A 16,599-nucleotide genomic window follows, 5' to 3' on the forward strand; every position below is an offset into this window, starting at 1 on the left:
TGACTTCAACTTTAAAGGTCTTGGATCTATAAATTTTTCGTTTTTCCGCATATGCAAAGAGTTAAATCATCTTTAGTTAACATGTGTGAGATAAAAGATGAATATGTAAATAGGGAAACAAAAAGGGTGAGGTGAGTTAACGAATCATAATATATCACATTTATATGCTTTTGGAATTTATTTACATGTGGAGTGTAAAAGAAAAAATTTCACATAAAAGTGAATAGTTTCATCAACATATTTTCTGAGGTGAATAGTTTCATCATGTTATGCACTAAATGTATATCTATTCTTTCATATCCACTAAGTATTTATCCTTTGTTTTATCAAATAGTCAAATTCTTAAAAAGGTCACCTCTTTATGATAAATGAATGAAAAATTCAAGGTCAGAATCCCGAACTTATATCTCAATGTCTTTATGTGTATTTTTTTTGTGTGCTGTTAATTAATCTAATGGCTAAAAATTTACAATTTTAAGATAAATTAGTCGAACCATGCATATATTATTTAATGTCTCTATCAACTGAGTTAAACTCGATATATGTATTTTATTTATTTACAACATAATATATACGAAATAATCTTGTTTTTTTATTTAACCAAAGCAAAACGATATTCATCAATTCAAAATTGATAGAATACATCAGATTCAATAACATGATCAACATCGTTAAAAACGTAAAAGGTGGATCTGCGAACAAACTCACAACACTCAAGTTAATAGCATACAACGACAAAATACCTACAAATAATATGATAAAATCCAAATCACCCGAATATCAATGTTTCTAGATTTGCAAAGTTGACGTCCAAATCATTTATTGAATCTGTGATTGAGTGAAGCTTGTCTTTCAATAGGAATCAAACGAACACCGCAACAAGATTTGAAATCAAACAACGTCGCACAAGACGGCGAACAACACAATGCAGCATTCGGATGAACGAAATCACGAAAAACACAAATAAAATAACTTAACATATATAGAAATTAATCACTTATTTAGAATGAAAGAAATAGAAAAAAAGATGCGGAGATGATTTTAGATGAAAAAATAACCTAAAACCACATCTCCACGGTTACGAAATGATCTTGCTATTTTGTAGTTATTTATATTTACCGAAGAACGTGTTATGCACACATATGGATTCTCTCATATAATTGCTTAAGAAGTATTCTTATCACTTTGACCGATTACATAATTGGACAAGTTTTATATTTTTTATTAAAATAATTATTTTCCATCCCTTCTCAATTATAATACTCACTCCTTTCAAATAAATTGACATTTTAGATTTTGTTACATAGAATAGAAATATAATGCATGGTTTAATGGGTGTTAAAATTGACTAGATATAGAAAGGAATGTATTATACATTAAAGTATAATGTTTAGAAAAGGAAAAAGAAGTTAAAGAGTTCTATGCAAAGCACACACACAGCTAGTTTTACAATCCAAACAAAAATTAACACGTTTACAGCTTCATACACAAATAGTAAAATAGAATTCAAGTACAAAAACATACTTAACTTTATTTTGTTATCCAAAACAAATTCATAGCTTCTTAATTAATAATTACCTTATTATAGTCATGTCCACTTGCCTTGCCAACTTGTCACAAACATATCCTATATATACATATATATTCATCTCACAAAAACCAAACCAAAAACCAAACACAAACATATCCTATATATACATACATATTCATCCCACAAAAACCAAACCAAACCAAAAAACCAAACACAAACATAAAAACACAAGACCAATTTTCCTTTTCAATTTATGTCCCTATCACCTTCATTCATGGCTTCTTCAACAATCCCTCATCACTTCTATTCAAACTATACTTCTGATTTCACCACACAACAAGGGTTTTCTTCATCAATTATGGACAATACTATGATGTGGGGTTGTCAAGAAAATATAATGCCTGTTTATGAAAATTATGGAGCATTTGATCAAATTGTGTCACTTGATTGTGATGCTTCAGCTTCTTGGATTCCAAATTTGGTTGATCAACAAGATTTCGCTGTTCCGGCTTTATTATCAGATTGTAAAATGGGATTTTATGGTGGAGGGTTTCAGAATTTCAATGGTAGATATAATAATAATCAGCCACATATTATTGGTCATGAGTTTGTAGAAGATCAATGTTGTGGTTTGGTTGAAGATGTTAAACCACCTACAACTTATCCTAATGTTGCAAGAGAAAATTGGGTATGATCATAATTATCCTAATGTTTCATTCTTGTATAGTGCATGTCAAAGTGTTATTTATACCATGGTTTTTCTTGATCAAGTATATGGTTTTGAATCGCCATTAGAGTGGCTTTTGCAATTACGCTGTGAACCTTTATATTAATTTCGCAACGCATTTCTGGTTGCATACTCAAATTTAAAAGAATGATGCACACCTTTAGTTAATTTTTAAGTTTTCTAATGCATTAATAAGCATAGTTTTTTTTTTTAGAAAAAATCATAGGTCCCTTGACATCTTAAGAAAATAAATTGTTCATAAAATTTTTAAGTTTTCTAGCATTAAGTTTTTCATAAATTTTCAAGCTTTGAAAATAAAATTCACTGCATGTTTAAAAAATATATATTTAAATATAGATAGACATCAAAGAATCACATACAAATATAGATAGACATGTATGTATATACTATATGATTAGTTTTATTAAATAAATGTTAACTTGAAATTAATGGCAGGGAATTCAAGGTAATCAACTAGCAGCAGTTGAAGAACCAAACATAAAGGTAGGAAGGTACTCAGAAGAAGAAAGGAAAGAAAGAATTCTTCGATATTTGAAGAAAAGAAATCAAAGAAACTTCAACAAAACCATCAAGGTCTTATATATTTTCTCACATGCTAGTTTTTTTTAATTAATTTTGAATTAATAAACAAGAATTTGAAATTCACAATATCATTCTCCTTCATATAATTTTACAGTATGCATGTCGAAAAACTTTAGCTGATAGAAGAGTAAGAGTGAGGGGAAGGTTTGCAAGAAACAATGAGACATGTGAAGAAGATCACATGGCCACAAAAAAGCTTGAGAATCATCATGATCACATTAATGAAGATTTTTATGGTGCTGATTCATTCCAGTTTCAGGTAACTTTCATGAATTAAGGAGATTCTATAATTTTTTTTTTTGTTAATATAGATTCTATAAATTAATGACATTTTTTTTTGGTTCTAATAAGTACTTAACCTAATTAGAATATTTAAGGATACCCGCTAAAATTTTCACCAAAAATCATATTAATATTAAATTTTAAGGATTTAATTCCAAAACACTAAATCATTAATCTCCTATTATAAAAACTGTTTAATTTTAATCATAATTATTTCTAAAAGTACACATATGAATGATGGTGATTACTTGACAATAAGATAAACCATATAACTTTAATCACTCCATAAAATTAGAGATGAATTTCATTTTTTCCATCTTTAATTTTTGTCACTAAATTCAAGATAAAATAGTGTCTACATTTTGTGTTTAATTGGAAATATAATTGTGATGAATCCTAATTATATTCTTAAATTGATGATTATTTATGCAGTTAAAGAATGAGGAAGAGGACTGGCTTCAAGAGGCCATGGCAAGTTTGGTCTATTTATCTCATTCATCACCAGAAGATATGTGAATTAATTATAGCATCAAAATATTTTCTACATATATGATTACTATGTAGCTCTTGGAGCATGGCTTCTCACAAGGTTTAAATTAAGCTAGCTAGTGTGAAAGGTGAATAGGAAGAGAAAGTTTGATAGCTAGCTAGTTATTTTCAAATTAAGTGTATTATGCTAATTAATTTTTCTTTGATAATTAATTACGTACGTAGATGTAAACTCTAATTGCATGGCAATGTTACCATCGATTGTTTAATTTGATGTTAATTTATTGGCATCTTTGTTAAAGAATTACTAAGTCAATATGTGGGCCTAGCTAGTTTGACTAGATACGTGGGTTCATTAAAAATATAATATTCCAATAAAATGGTAAAAATAAATATAAAAAATAAAAATAATGTTCCAATAAGGGACTTTATGTTTGAGTAGACAGAAATATTCCGATAACTCTAGCTTTTATATGTCACAATCTTTCACTGTTTGGGATCAATTATCATTATTGATGTAATTCACTCAATGTGATGATTACTTAAAGGCACTAATATAATTCAACTTCTCATATTCTACCATCTTTTTTTTTTGAAAGAATATATATTCTACCATCTTATTCCTTCAAAAAAAAAAAAAAAATCTACCATCTTATGTTATTGGGGGGGTTAGATGTGGGGGTCTACACGTTTTAAAATTACTGTATGAGCAAATCTTTGGTTTCAATCTTTGCCACTAATTCTAGTAACATTTGAAAGTGACTCAAATGTGTTACTGTGTGAGCAAATATATGGTTTCAACCTTTGCCACGAATTCTCTCTCACATAAGAAACCCAAATTCTATTCAAACTAAGTGAATTTCTGTCAAAAAGAAATATATCAAGTGTGGGAGATTGTTCTTTAAAAAAAAAAAAGTGTGGGAGATTGTTTTTTAGGCATTTAGGATTGTTCACATGCACCTAGAAAAGACACTTCCAACAATAGTTAACAACCGTTCACGGTTCAACGGTATTTATAAATCATTCATCATTATTTAAATCGGTTAAACTGATTTAAAAAGTTATACAGGTGGTTATTATCTCTATTTGCGTGAGAATTTTCAATAATTCAAGGTGCCTTAAGTGTGGAGTCTTCATCGACTACAATCTATTATAAGCATGCAATCCTCATAAAAAGATATCATTAAAAGGTTTTTGTTAACAAGTGCTCTAATGATATTGTTTAAAAAACTCATAAAAAGAAATTTTATCTTAAAATTACAAATGTAAAAGTCATAATTACATAATTTTTATTATAAAAGTTATTCCTTTTAAATGCTTAAACAATATTTGTTGGCATTTTTTTTATTTTAACACAACTGATTTTAAAAGTGATGATCACTTTGCCTAAGTTGGTATATTACCCAAACCCAATACATATTGAGACATAATGTGAATTTTAAAATGAAGTATCTCTAACATACATAATAATATTTTAATAAAATTATTACAATATTTTTGTTTGATTTTTGTTTTCTCTCATGTTTAAGAATACGAAATCGTATTATTTTAGTTAACCTTTCAATTTATTTGAGAAATGGAGAAAAACTTTACTCTTGTCATTTTTTAACTGAAACCAAAAATGATAAAACAAATGATTTTCCAATATAAACTTTAAGGAGGACATCAATGAGAAATTAGACATCCCAAACTTTACTCTTGTAATTGATTTTGTTAAAATAAATTCAATTTATAATAGAATCATTTCACTTAATCTTTGTTGAAATTATGTTTATTTTAGATAAAATTTCATTTCTTTTAATTTAAAAGTATAACAGAATATATAGAGGTTCACTATTGGTATTACAACATGACATTAATTGAATAGTACTAGAATTTTGATTTTAAAAACATAATATTTGTAATAATCTTATTATTTTATTTGAGATTGACCAAATAATGAAATGATAGAAGTCACGAAAACCAAAATTTAATTTTATAATTTATTATTTTACTGTGAAATATGATTTTTGTTTATTTACTTTTAGATATTTTAATTTATTAGCATATGAATAATTTATAAAAAAAAGTTCCTTTAGAAAAACAATTTATACACATAAACATACAAATTATTTTAAGGATTAAAGATGTTTTAGAGAGTTTTGGTCTCCCTTGTGCAAACTTATTTATTTAGACTTTCTCTTGTGTATAAGTTTCTTCTCTTTTTGTCTACTTTTATTTCTTTTTGATTAATTTTTATTTTCAACCTGGAAATATCATATTACAATTTAAGAGAAGAATGTTATATAAGAGAGTATCATATTATGTTTTTAATTAATATAAGAGAAAAATCTTATATTAAAAGGGCCGGGGAATCTAAAAAAAACACAGGGGAAAATCAAAACACGCCTGTATGGCACGGGACCAAAACATCTTTAACCATTTTTTAATAATTGTCTGTAGTTTTGAATAATTGTTTTTATAATTTAAGTACTCTAAGGTTTTGTTTTTGAGTTTGAAAGAGAAGGGAGGGGAAGACTTTAAGGGGTGGAAAATATGAAGGAAAATGAAGAAATCTTTCAAAAAATTTAAAATAGTAGTTTTTTAAGAGAATGATAAATTATGCATATAATTATATATTTTTAATTTTAAAAATAATATAACAACATAGATTAAATTTGAAGAATTCATATAAACCCTCCAAAATCCCCCAAAGCTCTCATCCAATACAATTTTTTAGTCCCCCAAATGAGGAGAGTTTAGCATTATGAAGAAAAGTTAACTCCCCAGAGCCCTCCCCTCCCATTTTCCAATATTTCTTCGACATGCTCATTACTTTTTTCCCAAGTCTTTCCTTCCTCTCCAAACTCGCAAGCAAAGTCTAAGTGTACTCTACATATTACTATGTAAGCATAAAATGTAAGCACTTCTTGTGGGTTAAAATTTCACAAAAGGATAAGATGCATTCTCATAAGTCCTAATAAGTCCTAATTAGATTCATTTTGTATACAAGAGGTTAGATCAAATTATAGAATACTTGTTTAAAGCAATATAATTCTTCACCAACCAATTCAATCGATTGTTGGTTATCGAATTTACATCCTAATTTTTTTAATTATTTCTTAATAAATAAATTCAATTAATCATTTTAAAGTTTATTTGTATTATTTTATAAATAAAAAATACCCATAAATTACAAGGAAAATTTATTATCTTTTGAAAAACGATACCTTTTGCAATACCAATACGTACCCTTTTAAAAAGCACCTAAGCTAAATATGTTCTAAGGTATTTATGATTAAAGCATTAAAGTAAAAAAGTGTACCATACCTCAACATTTGCAATTGTATTTCAATTGATTCCTCCCTAGCTCCTTGCAGTTCGCAGTTGATGCATTTGAGAATAGGTTCCAGAAATTATGTTCTTCACTTTTCGTATATATATATATATTGATATTTATAACTTGAATGTAGAAGAGAAAAAATAGGTTATCCTAATTATTGTGGAATTAAATTCCAATTCCCCTAAGGGCATGGTGCCATGCTGATAACATATATCCTTATCAAACCAAGCAAGCATCTTAAGCTATGCATGGTTCTTATTTTTGTTACAATTCAAGAATATAAATGAATTTTAACATTTCCTCATTTTTTAATTCTTTAGTTGTGTATTCCGTACAATAATTAAGGATATATAATTTCAACATGATTAAAGAGAAAAAGAATTAAGGTTTGTCACGATCATGATTAGGACTGTTACCATTGCTAGCATGATTAAATCAAAATTCTGTCATTTGAAAAAAGAAAATCTTGCATGTTATATATATAGCTTCTGATTTTTCCATAATTTATTGGAGACCCTACTTGTTGAAATGTCAAGTTCTTTACATCCCTTCTAAACGAGGGCTCCATTCTTGGCAATAAATGCATTACTTTTATGTGAACTATCACAACTTCATATCCTTGTTAGTGGTGTCATTTTCATAGTTATATCTTCCCATCTCACTGCCATCATGTTCAATCAGGACTTTGTAATAAATTTAAGACCTTTTGTAACATTTGATGGGTAACATTTTTTAAATGTTGCTAAAATCAGTTCACAGTAACAGTTTTTGCAAAATGTTGCAATAATTTTAATTGTTAATTAAGTTTGATTGTTCACTGCATGATTTTAAGTGTTACAATGACCTACCTACCCCTTGGACAACAAGTGAATACCAGTTTTTTTTTACAATAAGTAAATATATTTCCAAAATGAAATATAAGAAAAAAAATAATGTAGTTTTTTTTAAAAAAAAAAACAAAGAAAAATGTAGTTGAAAAAACTAGTTATTTTGTTTATATTTCTTTTTCAGAGTAGTACCAGCTTAGTGACCTTTACTTAAGTATTTTTATAAGGAACTTAAGTATATTTATTAGTAACCAACTTTAAATTAGCTTCAATTTCGTATTTTTAGAGGAGCTTCAATTTCGTTGTAGAATTATAAGTAATTTTTTTAAAAAAAAGTTAAACTAATTCACTGAAATTGACACCAACAAGAATCGTATCTGATACTTTGAGAGGAGTAAATTCTAAAGTCTCAATATAAGTATTGAAAAATAAGTATTGATTTTTTTTTTAGGTTAAAAAAATAAGTTTTGATCAAATTGGTAAGGATTTAACTCATTTTATAATGATTAAATTTGAATTTTGTTGTTGATGTTTAACGGGTGATGTAAGTACCTTAATCGACGTTGTATAAGTCAATATATCATTAACAAACATCTAAATCATCATATGGAAATGTTAATGTATAATAGAAATGCATGGAAATGTTAATGTATAAGAGTATGTTTGATAACTTAATGGTGGTGTGCTCTTTATTATGGGCACACTAACGTTCTTATGTGATTGAAAGTGATATTTCACAAAGTCGTTGTCAGATTCTACCTACAAGTATCCTTGTTCCTTTTAGATCTTGGTGGTCCACTCAAGTGTTCAACTTCTACCTCATTTTCTAGTGTGCTTTTGATTGGATTTGGACCAGTATTTGGGATACCAAATATATTAAAAATAAAATGTTAAGTCTCACTTAGAATAAATTTAAAAATTTAATATAAGGATGGATTTTGTCAAAAAAATATAAGGATGGATTAAATTCAATATAAAAATTTAATACAGTATCATAGTTTATCGTTTTGAAATTACTCACAACTTAAGTACATACTAAACTCAACAATGCTGAAGAGTTTATAAAATTCAATTATTTATAAACCGGTTTTATAATGATAAATTACGTTAAATATTTTTTTTTACAGATAAATCAAATATAAAACCTGATAATAATTGGAGAGGTAATAAATGATATAAATCTCCGATTTTGAATATCTCAGAACTAAAGTCAACTGCAAGGAGGTCCGATAATCTACAGAACTATAAATCTACAGAAGATTTATTAAAGATTTATGGCTTGAATTGAAGGACGATTTTATGCGTTTTATAACGGAATTTCATCGTAATTGGAAGTTGACGAAAGGAGTTAATTCGACGTTTATTCCTTTGATTCCAAAGGTTGACAGTCCTTAAAGGTTAGCAGACTATCGTCCCATTTCTCTGATTGGTAGCATGTACAAGGTGCTGGCCAAGGTCCTTGCGAATCGATTACGGACGGTTCTTAGTTCTGTTGTCTCTGATTCTCAGTCAACTTTTGTTCGAGGCAAACAGCTTCTTGACTGTATTTTAATTGTCAATGAGGCGGTTGATGAAGCAAGGCGCATGAAAAAAGAGATGTTATTATTTAAGGTTGATTTTGAAAAAGCTTATGACTCAGTGGATCTTAAATACCTTAATTCAGTGATGGTGAAAATGAATTTTCCAACTCTTTGGCGAAAATGGATATCAGAATGTATAGGAACGGCGACTGCTTCGGTCCTTGTGAATGGTAGTCCGACGGAAGAGTTTTCCATTGAGAAGGGGCTTAGGAGAGGTGGGAGGCCGTATTAAGTAGGGGCGACATACTTATGGGTGGTTGAGGATGATGTGTAACATCCAGGAAGGGGCTGGAACGGGTATGGGGAGTTGGTTTGAGGATAATATTAGGAAGGTAGCAGGAAATGGGCGAAACAATTTTTTTTGGATGGAGAATTGGGTGGGTGGAGTTCCGTTAAGGTTTCAATTTAGTTGTCTTTACGACTTAGCAGTGAATAAAGAGTGCTCGGTGGAGGAGATGGCGAGGTTGGGGTGGGGGGAAGGAGGTAACGCTTGGGGTGGAGGAGACGTCTTTTGGCATGGGAGGAGGGGAGTGTGAGAGAGTGCTCGATTTTGTTAAATAACATTATTTTGTAGGACACTGTTCATGATTCTTGGAGATGGCTTCTTGATCCTATTCATGGGTATTCGGTTTGTGGGACTTACACTTTTTTGACATCCGCTGACGAAACTGTTGCAAATGGCGCAACAACTAATGTATGGCACAAGTTGATTCCTTCCAAAGTTTCTTTATTTGCTTGGCGTTTACTTCAAGACAGAATCCTAATAAAATCAAACTTGGTGCGACGTCGTGTTCTCCAACCTGATGATAGCTTGTGTGTCGAAGGTTGCGACAACATCAAAATTGCGGTACACTTATTCAATGGATGGGATGTTTTTGGGGCTGTCTGGTACTTGGTATGTCACTGGCTCGATATCTCTGTTGTTTTTCCTAGATCGATCACCGATCACTTTTTTTTTCTTCAGTTTATTCACATGGCGGGAATGTCGCGATCTTGACATCTTCACTTAAAGGTTATTTGGCTAGCGTGTTTTGGGCTTTATGGAAGGAAAGGAACAACCGTATCTTTAAAAATGCGGTAAATGATCCTTCGATTATTCTCGAAAAATTAAGTTGAATTCCTTTTTATGGTTATCATCGAGTCATGTTCATTTAGCTTTTTGTTATCATAACGGGTGGCAACACCCACTCCTTTGTATAGGTGTCATGTAATTGTTGTTATTTTACTTGGTGGGTGGCGACTTTCTTATAGGGGCCATGTTTTTGTAACAGATTTTGAGTGATTCACCACTTTTAGCACGCCTTGTATGGAGTGAATCACTTTCGGTTTGAGCAATATATTCCATTTTAATTTGTTAAAAAAAAAGGTTCTCTAAAAAGTCTACATTATTTCCTTAGCGAAATGTATGAGCAATGACTCTAATAATCAAGTTTGAGAAGATTTTTTATGTCTTGAATTTAAGCAGTATACTTATGAAAACGAGGAGTCCTTGAAAATGTTAATACAATGGAAGAAATTTGTTAGATTTCTAAATTGAGAAATGATATTTGTACTACCATTTTTTCACAACTTTTGTGACAACCATCTCTCTCATTCTCACATGTGTTTTTATTCTCTCTCTTCTTCTCTATTCTTTTTATCCAATAAAAAGAGAGAAAAAGTGGTTGTCACAAAAGTTGTACAAAAATTGATTGTACAAATATCGCTCATCTTCTAAATTAGTAACATTTCTTTGTCTCTAATTTTTGTGATTATTTCACTTTGTTGGATGGGGTTTGTGCATGAAGGAAATCAAATCATCACACCCAATATAATTAATATTTAAGACTAATAAAATAAATATTAAAAATTTTGTTTTAAGTTTTTATGAAAAAATTACACTTTTTAATACTTGTAAAATTTTCCGTTACTTTTTAAAGGTCTATTAAATCTAACAATGGACCATCAACACATAATTTTATTTTAATTTATTCATCTTCTTTCTTCTCCTCCTTCATCATCCTTATAAGCATCATCATCTTCATCAAACAGAACCCAGAAAAGAAAAGAAAAAACATACACACTCCACACTTGATCTCATCACGACGTCACCTGCATCACCAACAAATAAGGGCTTTTCTTAATTGATTAGGGAAGAAATATTGAAGATTTGGTTGTAATATTGGAAAAATTGAAACTGTTTGATTCGTATTAGATCTGGGTCAGAGTTTTGTGTGAAGAAGATGATTTGTTCTTAACCATCAAAGATTAATGAGGAACAAGTAGAGTGTGTTTCATAAAACAGTTAATTTCATAAAACATTTTTCCTTTTCTTTTTCTGGGCATATGATGAAGAAGGAGGAGGAAGAAGAAGGAAAGTAAAAAAGATTAGATGGTGGTGGTTCACTATTAGATAGCATAGACCTACAATCAAACAGTTAAAATCATATAAAAAAATATTAGGCTATTAAAAAACTAACGTAGAGGATCAATTTGACTGACGGAGCGAATATAAGGGACCAGAAAGAAAAAATTTAGAGTTGAGGGACCAAATCGAAAACAACAAATAAATTAAGGGACAATTTATGTAATTAAGCCTAAATTTTAATACGGCGTTTTTTTTAAAACTTATAATATTGTTTTATTTTTCTTGAAAGATTATAATAGTATTTTATTAAAATTACTAAATTTGGCTTAATTAAGTTTTATTTTTCACATGTTTTAGACTACATAATCATTTATTAAATTAGTTAATTGATTTTGTTTAATTCTTTTAAGATAAATTAATATCAGGAAAAATCGAACATGAAATTTTGAGGAGGAGCACACTTCAATGTCTTAAGTCAACATCACTAATCTAACTCAAGTGAGTTTTGCTTTTACCTTTTTTAATATTACTTTTTAATCTTTAGTAAATTGTCAAACAACTTAATATTTGTTGAGACCATATTAATTGTAGATGTGATTTAATTAATTTTAGTTTATAAAGTTATAGAATAAGGCTTTTTACTAAGAAAAAATTTGTGAGGCCTAAATGATTGTCATGGTGACATTACCCTTAGTGGTCCTCCATGAGATGAATATTTTTGTTACCATATTATTGTTGTAAAATATTTATTGAATTTATCTTTGTTTAGCTAACCTCCTTTAAAGAAGTCTCTCTTTTCAACTATATTTTTTCATTCACAAAGCTCGATCATAAGGCCTTACCCATGAGATTTGAACTTAGACTAATGCAGTGTTGAATAGTGTTCCACAAATCGAGTTAACTCGTAAATTCGTCTGAGTTTACTTTTTTACGTGCCAAAAACGTGTAAACTCAGTTTGTGGTGAAATAGAAAAGTTTGACGAATTTAACTGATTTAACACGTGTTAAACTCTGTAAATTTGTGTAAACTCGTCTGATTTTACGAGTATACGTTTAAAAAACATTTTTGTTTTATTTTGGCCATTTTCTTTCAATACCCAATTCTTTTTTTCAAGCCTAGGTACTGAAACGTTGTCTTTACAATTAACATAACACGTTGTCTTGCTTCTTTTGAAAGACTGACACGTTCTTCTCTTCTCTGAGTCTTGAAACGACTAAACGGGGAACACAAAATATGTATTTGGTTCTAGTATTGAAGACCCTTTATCATCTAGAGAAAATTTTGATGAAGTTGGAGATGAAGACACCGATGATAAGGATGTTATGGAAATCTAGAAAGATTGAATTTTTGAAGAAATTAACTAGTTTTTTTTTGGATCAAGTTAATTTTGTATTTTGATGCTAAGTTGAACATAACTCTTTATTAAGGTGGTTATGTATGTTTTGCCTTTAGAATTAAGTCATATTTTACATTATTGACCTATTTGCAATATTCTATTAGCTTATGTATGTTAGGTATATAATAAATTTTATATAATTTTAATTTTAGGTAAACTGTACTATTTTACGAGTCGAGTTTACGATTCAAATTTACATAGATAAAATGATTTGCGGTAAACTTTCGAATTGTAAATCCTTGGTGTTGATATCATAGGAGGAATTTAATTGCAAGTATTGTTTGATATATTAAATTTTTTTATCCTTATTCCTTAATCCTTAAAGTCTGAATATACTAGTAAATGGGGGTTCACAAGCAAGCAGTCTTACAATCGTAAGAAAGCACAAATACGCCGTAGTGACCAAAACTTTCTCATTTCTCACTAAGTTGACCCTTTGGCATTATTACCTATAATGGATTTCCATCATAGTGATATAGATTATAGTATACAAGATTTGGTTTTGTGTGTGTGAGTATGTTCATATTGTGATTTGTGGTTGGAGATTGTCATGAAAACAAATAGATTAGAAGGATGTAAGGATATTCATTAGGTTTATTAAAAAAACAAGAGCGTGAAGTCTTTGAAGAGGTACAAAGCTATAAGGACCTCATGTAAGGATATTCATTATGTTCATTGACATTGTTCCTTCAAGCCAAGGGATGGGTAGATTAATATTATAGTGAAGTCCAATCAAATGTAGAACTGTTGATCAATTTGATAACATTTTTCAATTGTGGCTCCTATTGCGTAGAAAGTTGCTCAATAAAATCCTTAATTTTGCTCCAGATCAGGTCATAACTTCCAATCGTTTGTTTTTGTGTAAAATTTAATCAGATCATAATTTTTAAATTTTTTTTCTCAAATCAAACAAAAAATTTTGAAGTGTTTATTGAACAACCATGTATTATACTAGAGTTGAGATTAGACTCGATCACATTGAAATCAAAATTACCAAGGGTTAGTTGGTGACAGAGAGGAGCATGTCTCATCATGCTTCCAATTGTGGCCCACAGAAACTACAAGGAGAAAACACTGCCACAAATACAATCCCGGTCCATTGATTTTAAAGAAAAACAAACCATGTATTTCTAATTGGTTGAACAATTGATCTTATATTCTCAAAATTACTCAAACCCATAATGTGGCCAAGATTCTTGCAAGCAATTTGGAAAAGCATAATGTTGCAATCATTTTTTAGGGCTCATAGGGCTCATTATCTTGCAATCATGACTTATCACGTGAATGATCTTACCCGAATGATGAATTAGTGTTTATCAAGTGATTCTCATTTAGATAATGTTGTGTTCCTTATGTGGGTGTATATAATTTGAAACAAAAAGAAAAAAAAAGAATGATGTGATAAATGTGATAGTCGTTTAAGGTGTGTTTGGTTGTGAGAAGAAGTTAAGAACAGATAAATAGATAAAAGAGAGTGAGAGAAGAGAGAAATAGAGAAATAGATGAAAGAGAGTGAGATAAGAGAGAAATAAGTGAGGAAGAAATTGAAAGATATCTACTCATTATTGTTCTCATCTTTTAATCGATTGTTATTGAGGAAGGAATTATGTTCTTCAACTATAAGTTTTACAGAAATGATAAAGTGACACAAAAAATTAAACACAAAATCAACACCGTATAACTATACTTATTTTTGCACTTTTTTTATTTTTTTCCTTTCCCTCTTCCTTTCTCCACTTCTGCAACTCAGTGTTCAATTCTCTCTTCCCTCCCTCTTCTCCGTTACTCTTCTCTCCTCTACAACTCTATCTCACTATAAACCTCTCTCCGGCGACCACTCACGGAACCATACCGTAAGATTAGAGTCAGACCCGAGACAGAGAAGATCGTCGTCGGATAAGGGAGAAGTGAGGAGATCGTCGGCGGCGTGACGTCTCCAGAATTGGACGGATCAAATTAAAGGGACGACGAGGTTCGTTATTGATGAGGATGATGGTGGTGAACAGATCTCCGGCGGCGGAGTGAGAAGAGGAGGTCGTCAACGCCGCGAGTTCTAGATCCGAACAAATGGAAGGGATAACGCGGTGGTGGTGGTCACTAATGAGGACGGAGGGTGCGGTGGTGAGGACGACGGTGGTGAGAGAGGGCGGTCGTGGTGATGAAGCAAAAGATGGTGGAAGAATATAGAGGGAAGGACGCGGAGAAGAGAGGAAGAAGATGGAGTGTGTTGTTTTTACAAAAATGCCCCTGCTTTTATATCTGAAATGTCTAAACTACCCATGGTGTCTGTATTGTGTCCAAATTTATGTGTTCAGTTATCATTGCTGTAAGTTTTAACTATTTCAGAATAATGTTTAAATCTTGTGAACAAAGTTAACTAAACCGAGGAAGGAAATATAATGTCTAAGATAAAATTTGCGAATGAAGATAAATTGCAGTAAAATTGAGTTCTATTGATTGATGCTTATCTAACATATACTATATAACTAATTGTTATGCTCTGTAAAAATAAAATAAAAACTAATTGTTATGAAAAAACTAGACATTACCCTTGTTTGTCACTTTCTCTACCTACAAAAATGGCTAACATAATGCATGTCCTAGTTTTTTTCCTTCTTTCTATAACAGTGCATGTCCTAGTTAACAAGTATTTATCTGATAGATATTGCTATTCTAGTCATGTTTAGTGACGGATTTAGAAATTTTGATTTGTGGGGGCAGATTTATATACTAAATACTTGTACAAAATTTTAGCAATATGTAAGTGAAAAAATAATAAAATCGTTGTCATTGAGAAAAATTCTTGCGTTTATAAACACTACTAGTATATATTGGAAAAGTTAAAGATTCATTAACATCAACAAATTAAAATTGTTTATTACGTGACTTTATATTTAAAAAAGTATTGTAGAATTTTATTCATTTTTAACACTATAAAAAATATCTCTTTCTGTATGTGAAAAAATCATTCAAAATTTCATCTCAAATACATTTGCATATTTGATTTTGTAAAATTTATGAGAGAAACTCTTCTTATGATATAAATTTCCAATTAATGGAGGAAATCTAATATTTTAAGAGGGGGGAATAGTCAAAATATCGAATATTTCACCAAGTATAATACAAACATTAGTGGGGGCAATTGCCCCAATCTCATGTATGTGCATCCGTGCCTGGTCATGTTCCTTTATTTATGGAGAAGCCTATTCATTTTCTCCCAATTTGCTTCTTAGACACGTGCTCTCGATATATTGTAAATCAAAACATTTGACATTTTTCAAAATAATTACTTATTTTAGAATATTTAAAGAATGCTCCGATTACACTCGTTAACAACAAGACCCTAATTTTAAAATAAAATTCATTTTCTCTAAAATCTAACTCCAAAACATACACTTAAGTTAATCACAGACCCTTTGGTGCAACATTCCAACGATGATGATCTATTTAAAATGTTTAGCCTTCATTTTTCTATCTGATGTAGAACATATAAA

The 16,599-nt window shown here is 30.0% G+C and overlaps 1 protein-coding gene across 1 annotated transcript; it reads left to right on the forward strand.

Annotated features, from left to right (window-relative positions):
• Positions 1-1,678: 1,678 nt before the first annotated feature.
• On the forward strand, positions 1,679-3,891 carry LOC11408356 (zinc finger protein CONSTANS-LIKE 4). The gene is made up of 4 exons (XM_003596092.4): positions 1,679-2,219; positions 2,715-2,852; positions 2,956-3,120; positions 3,576-3,891. The coding sequence occupies exons 1-4, from the start codon at positions 1,785-1,787 to the stop codon at positions 3,657-3,659; spliced, it is 822 nt and encodes a 273-aa protein (XP_003596140.2). The 5' UTR covers positions 1,679-1,784; the 3' UTR covers positions 3,660-3,891.
• Positions 3,892-16,599: the final 12,708 nt, after the last annotated feature.

Source organism: Medicago truncatula, chromosome 2 (genome assembly GCF_003473485.1).
Source record: "Medicago truncatula cultivar Jemalong A17 chromosome 2, MtrunA17r5.0-ANR, whole genome shotgun sequence".
Lineage (NCBI taxonomy): Eukaryota > Viridiplantae > Streptophyta > Magnoliopsida > Fabales > Fabaceae > Medicago > Medicago truncatula.

Bases quoted from the DNA above. Each gene is read 5' to 3' on its own strand.
- LOC11408356 (XM_003596092.4), top strand. From the start codon at position 1,785: ATGTCCCTATCACCTTCATTCATGGCTTCTTCAACAATCCCTCATCAC. The intron at 2,220-2,714 runs GTATGATCATAA...AATTAATGGCAG, and splicing joins ATGTTGCAAGAGAAAATTGG to GGAATTCAAGGTAATCAACT. The intron at 3,121-3,575 runs GTAACTTTCATG...TTATTTATGCAG, and splicing joins CTGATTCATTCCAGTTTCAG to TTAAAGAATGAGGAAGAGGA.